Raw genomic sequence first — 6,808 nt, 5'->3', positions numbered from 1 at the left:
GTGCGTTTTCTATGTCAGGTTTTATATCTAATATCATTTTGACACATTTTAGTACTATTTTATATAAAACATAGCCTTGCCATAACTTTGGTGTATTTTACGGCAAAGTTTGATTCGAATTTTTCCCAATAAGTCACTTTTGTAACATTCAAGTTGCTAAGAAGTATTTGAAGCTTTTTTTTAAATATAAATACATACATTCAAAATTATAAAGCTAAGCTTTATTAGAAATTAATTTGTTTCTAGTAGACATTTTTTATATCCTTCAAAGATTTTGTGTACAATATTTACTTTAACTACATATTTTATTACACAAAAAGCGTCAATAATAGACAAAACTTAATTTACAAAACATTATAATAAATTCATCCTCAGTTAACAAAATACTCAGAAGTTTTTTAATACTATTAATAGAACAAATTGATTTTTAAAATATTAAATAATTAAAAAAAAGATAAAGTATCTATTACGTAAATTAAGTAGTAATTGAAAGAGAAATGTTAAAAATACATATGTACAAATATTACATAACACATTATCTGTCGCGTTTCATCTCTTCGAAGTGATTTCCACGAATTGTTTTCGTTCCTAAAAATATAATATATACAGTATATATATATATATATATATATATATATATATATATATATATATGGGTGGTCCTTAATATGGACATTTTCGAATTTCTTCGCTCCCAAGGGCTCAAATGCTTCCAAATTGATAAAAAAAATTCTCTAAAAGATTTAGCTCTTAACAATAACATTTAGATAGTCCGCAAATCAATTAAAAGTTTCGTATATTCATTATTAACATATGTTATTAAGTAAATACTTGCGCCATCTGCGAATGCATTTGTGTACTCAAATAGTATGACACTTAAAAATTTATAAATCACTTAACCTCTAATTAATTCTTTGTGGGCTGTTTAACGAAATATTTTTTCATAATGGCATCAAAATCAATTTTGCAGCAAAATATTTATTTAATTGGTGATTTTGACACTCAAATTATCAGTAATAAATTGCCATCGAAATTTCAAGTGTGCTATCACAGATGGCGCCAGAATTTACTTAATGACATATGTTAATGATAAATATACAAAACTTTTAATTGACTTGCGGACTATCTAAATGTTAATATTGAGAGCTAAAACTTCTAGAGAATTTTTATTTATCAATTTGGAAGCATTTGAGCCCCTGGGAAAAAAAATTGAAAATATCCATATTAAGGACCACTCTAATATATATATATATATATATATATATATATAGCATATATCTCTCATCTATCTATTATTACCTTACCTTACAAATCGAAGCACACCTTTCGTCTTTATCCGGCCAACTGTGATAGATCCTTGAGGAACGTTTTTGGTGTGATGATATGAGACGAACCGATGATCACTTCCCAATTTTTGGCAGCGGCCGTGACTTCATAAGCGCAACGAATCTCCGAATAAGATACACCACCCACTACAAAAACTATCAGACGGGGTACATTCTTCACTGTCGTCTGGCCTTTGTCCTTGTGCCAATGGCCATAACGAGCACTGGGGTAAAGGAAATAGAAATCAGAAAATTCTTGTTGTATTATATATATTTTTCATGTTTTTATTATCTCACCTGGTTGGTGCGTGGTATCCGGAGCTCTGGGCTCGTCCGGCCAAAAATGGGAAGTGTCTATGGTCTAATTTGTCTTCGAGGCAATCCTCCATGATGTCTTTGATGACCGGTGTCCAACGGGACATTTGATAAGTTTGCTCGGTGATTCTTTCTTTGCGTGGTACTGTGTATGGTTTTTTTCTGTTACCCTGATAAAAAATAAAAATCAGTAAATTCATATGCTGAGACTGATATGATATTTTCATCTTACATCTACGACAACGTTCAAGCCCAAATGAGCCATGTTGACGATCATTTGTTTCTCATCGGGTTGTATTTGTGCATGGGTCACCAGTTTACCCAAATTCTCTTCGCTGATTCCATTCTTCGACATCACGTAGAGGGCTATGATGCGCACCTTGTCCATATTGCTAACATTCTGAGGAAAAAAAGACATTAAAATAAGATTGAATTCACCAATTCTGGCTCATAACATAGCGTTGTCATGGCAACTGATTTTGATAGTAAATATGTGGCAATGTCTATCTATTTGCTGTGCATATTTCACATATAAACAAGCAAGGAAGAATCTTATCATAACATTTTGTTCTCATTCGATTCAGAATGTCTTGAAACGTGGAGAAAACATAAAATCGGATTTTTTTATTAAAACAAACTTCTTCTTTGGGAAGTTAAAAATAAGATTGAATTCACCATAACTTCGGTTTGATATTTTCTGTTTCCTTTACCTGATCCAACAATATCGGCACAATGTTTCTCATGTGATCCTTGATCCTTTCGCCTTCGGCATCAGTGCCCATAGCCAGGTCCTGTTCCACTTTGCACAGTTTATCTACGTAGCCCTGATAGGCCTTCATACAATCTTCAGCCAAATGCAAATGTGTCGCATACTTGCTCAACTCCTTTTGATATTGGGGCATCTTTTTGATCATCTGGGAGAGATCTCTCATTGACTGCTTATCACCTGGGAAATAAATAATAGTAGGAAATCAATAACACGAAAACGAAATAGGGAAGAAAAACATTATCGGGGTGGGTAAAAATACCTGTCTCGAAAACTGGTGCAGGTATTTTTACCCATTTGAATGTCACTTTTGTTTAGAACATGTCTTTGAAAATTTTGTCGTTTTTATCTTTTACCTTGTGGCATCCTTTTAGAATCAGTAAACTTCTTCAAATTCTTGGTAACGTTCTGTGATACAACGGCTATATGCTGATGTCTCAAGTCGACCCACAGCTCATCATTTTCATCCAATAATACTTCCTTTTCAGGCTGTCCAGCAGTCGCTTCATATCTGTTAAGAGATTAAACACGGAATAAATTAAATTAATAGGTTCATTCTGCAATAACATAGACGATAAGATAGCGTTGTTACGGTAAAATACGACTAATCGTATAGTAAATAGATAGACATTTTCAGAGAGTTTACTACCAAGAAAGAAGGATTAGATAACGTTATCGTTTATTGGCCCATTAATTATACTTACTTGTAAACATCGTTTTCAATGGGTAGCAAATCGTACGCCATGGCTTGCAAAGTTAATTCGTGCAATAATGGTGAGACACAATCGAAACCTCTGTCCAGGATCAAAAGTTGACTCCTGGCCTTTTCAGGGCCTTCACCCATTGTAGGTTCATCGGCCTAAAATAGAATTTGAGTGGTAGTATATGGGGAAATAATTTTTGTTACATGAATTAGATTCATCTTACTTTGTAGGCATCCAATTTCTGTTGAATTAGTTGGGCAAGTTCTACATTACGCTCCCAGTCTCTGCAAATAAAAGCAATAGATTCAGTAAATAGTAATGTATATTATATATATATATATATATATATATATATATATATATATATAAGGTGTGTTCAAAAAGTACCCGGAATTACTAATAATTAAATTTCGCGGGTCTGGAGTGTCTGATTGTCAAAATTTTTTTTTTATTGTGTTAATATACATGCCCCTAAAGTATGATGAAATTTTCAGCTATATTCACTGTTTACTTTGTCTGTGGTAGTCGCTAAGGTTCGACGTGTTTTTCTGAGCTCGGCGATTTTTACAATGGAAGAATTGAAAAGTCAAAGAATTTGTATTAAATTTTGCGTAAAAAATGAAATAAAGTGTTGCAAAGTGCAAAAATTCACCAGATATGGCTCCGTGTGACTTTTTCCTATTCCCAAAGTTGAAGAGACCCATGAAAGGACGGCGGTTTTCCTCGATTGAAGAAATAAAGGCCGAATCGCTGAGAGTGCTCAAGGACATATCAAAAAGTGAATATCAAGGGTGCTTCGAAAATTGGAAAAAACGCCGGCATAAGTGTATTATATCTGGGGGGGACTACTTTGAAGGGGACCACATTAATGTAGACGAATAAATAAATATTTTTTTGAAAAAACGAAAATTCCGGGTACTTTTTGAACAGACCTCGTATATATATATACTAGCTGACCCGGCAAACGTTGTTTTGCTAAGTAAGGTATATTCTAAACAATTTCTAGAGAATCAAAGAAATTAATTAAAGTGTATAAGGATGTGTTGTTTGAATGCTATATACGTTGAGGTATTATAAAAACAATAAACCCCATTAGTTTGTCAATACAATCAAACTGGAAGTTTTATACACTTTCTATAGAAAACATGGTATAATTCATTCAAACCAAGTATTTTTTGGTCTTTCGACTTATTGATTACGTTTCAAGTTTTTCAGATTCTTTTTGGATTCTGGATTTTGTGTATTATTGTAAATAATACTACTGAGCTTATACAAAATATTCAAATTTCTGTGAGAAGATATAGAAAATAAATTAAGTATTTCTTCTTTGACCTGGTTTTTGAAAAGTTTCAAGTAACATTTGATGAATTAAAGTAAATTTAATAAAACGTATATATGTAGAGCAGGGCGAGGCACAAAGGTCCAATTTGACTTTGAGAAAATATAAATTATATTTTAAAAACCAAACCAATTATATCACAACAAATAACACATTTCAAGCGAACAATTATCTGACTACGTTCAGTAAAACTGCCAGCTACTTCATCATTGTAGAAATGTGCTTTTTCAATGTCTTTCAAAAATTTGTTATCTAGACCTTTTTACCCCATAGACGGGGTAACTTGAAACGGCCAGGTAGCAAACAGGTCTTAATGTTTTATTTTAATTTTAAAGGTATTTTACAAAATAATTACACTTTTACAACGAAAGTCAATACTTTTATTATGGATTTTCAAAGATTACCGGTTTCAAATCAAGGTTGTAGCTGGTTATACATCTTTTTATCTCTAACTTTCAAATATTGTTGTTGAACAATGCTTAACTTTACTGATTTTTGACACATCGGTGGTGGACCTTTTTAACCCCGGACCTTCATAAATTACTATCTATTCTTCGATAAATTCTGACGAAATTATAACTGGGAAAATGTTATTCGACAAAATGTCCATTTGATCGATACCAAATTTAGATTCTGAATTTAAATAACATAAACAAAAATAATATAACCTAGAGCATGTTTTATAAACACCAATGAGTATATAATTATACAAATGAGATCTTTCAGTGCACCGTGTTTGAGAAAAATATGCCAAAAAGTGCATTCTCGTATTAACATTTTAAAAGAGTTGATATTTTGAGTTTCTAGTAACACTTGCGAACCGTTTGCTAACGTTTTTTGTATATAAATAAAACTACAAACAAAAGTACTTACTACTATTCAATCATAATTAAATAATATTCACGTAAAACATGCTATTAAACGTAATTGAACATCATCTGTCAAAAACGTTCGACATTTGATGTATTAGCCACCGTCCATTATTTTATTTAAATTGCGCTTCTACAAAAATTTCAAATTAAAAATGTAAAGTTTGTACGCGATTTTGAAATGATATCTCACCTTTTCGACAACCTACTGATTAGCACGAATTTTTCAAGACTAAGATCGGCCAAATCGGTTTAGGGGGTTTCGAGTTTTAGCGGATCATTTGATCGAGAGCTCCATTTTTATATATAAGATAATATATATATATATATATATATATATTATAAACTTACGCCCTATATCTGACGCTCGGATATTCCCCTAAAGTGGCACACAAAGTGGCCACTTGTTCGGCTATACGTTCCATATTGGCCATACGAGCTGCTATCAAAGATGGATTGTAGCTACATTGGAAAGTATCGGGAGAATCCAACGAAAAGACCTATTATGGAATAAAAGATTGATATTTTAAAATTTACAAAGACAAGGGCCAATTCTGCGATAAAATAAAAAATCTATTTTACTACCATAACAATGCTATGTTATATTTCAATTTTATCGGAGAATTGGCCTTACAATTTGGAAAAAATCTACTGATGTAGCATAGAAACTGCTTAATTAAATATCAACATTCACTAATATAAATTAATAAACATATTTTTTTTATTTAAATGATTTTAGAAGCATAAAACCACAAGAAATGCGTTAATTACACTATACTACATCTACGAATATATTTTAGTATGAAGTTAGTCATATAACGGCCATTAGTGCGAGTAAATTGAATAGATGGCTCTGTGATAGCACAGAATGTGTGTGAAGTTGGCTATGAGATAATAAATAATAAAAGACAGAGTTAGTGAAAGATTTTAGTGGTGATTACAACATATAACTATTAAATTAATAATATTTTCATGCAGTAATATGAATTAATAAACCTAATTTTTATATTGAAATAATTTTAGAACCATAAATCCACAAAAATTGCATTAATTAAATACATTCTGATATGAAGTTAGTGATATGTTTGAATATAAGTGCAGAATGTGTCTGAAGTAGGCTATGTATGAAATATATGGCCTACTTCAGACTAAATAAATATAGAATACTACACATATATCTATTATCCATGCATGTGAGTTTAATAATGTTAGTAAAATGAACCTGGCATTCATAAGGTAAGAAGGCAATGTTAATTTCTTTCAACGTTTTGATCTTGCGAGCAGCACAAGACTTGCACAAGTCGTTGAACAGCTCCTCCGGGCAGACTGTTAGACAGAACATACATACACATAAACATAGATGTTACGTATTATTTAGGACCAAAAAATGTTATGGCAAGGCAATGTTGTGAAGAACTTTCCATACTGAAGAAGAAAACATAATCTAAAAACCGCACAAATGTCTTATTATTAGACTAGCAAACCCGACG

General features: G+C 31.7%; 1 protein-coding gene across 1 annotated transcript; it reads right to left on the bottom strand.

Annotated features, from left to right (window-relative positions):
* Window positions 1–526: 526 nt before the first annotated feature.
* Window positions 527–5,818, bottom strand: LOC113376935 (protein ROP; the record flags this gene model as incomplete). The annotated part of the gene is given in 9 exon segments (XM_026617054.1): window positions 527–588; window positions 1,305–1,549; window positions 1,623–1,810; window positions 1,873–2,040; window positions 2,351–2,586; window positions 2,763–2,917; window positions 3,111–3,265; window positions 3,334–3,394; window positions 5,670–5,818. Coding segments are annotated over 8 exon segments (1,329 nt in total), but the record flags the coding sequence as incomplete, so codon positions are not given.
* Between the last annotated feature and the right edge of the window lie 990 nt (window positions 5,819–6,808).

This window comes from Ctenocephalides felis, unplaced genomic scaffold, assembly GCF_003426905.1.
Source record: "Ctenocephalides felis isolate EL2017-DRISC unplaced genomic scaffold, ASM342690v1 CF-g0.4_SCAFFOLD_00845, whole genome shotgun sequence".
Lineage (NCBI taxonomy): Eukaryota > Metazoa > Arthropoda > Insecta > Siphonaptera > Pulicidae > Ctenocephalides > Ctenocephalides felis.
Note: the sequence above shows the minus strand (reverse complement) of the source record. Positions and strands in the feature narration are given on the sequence as shown.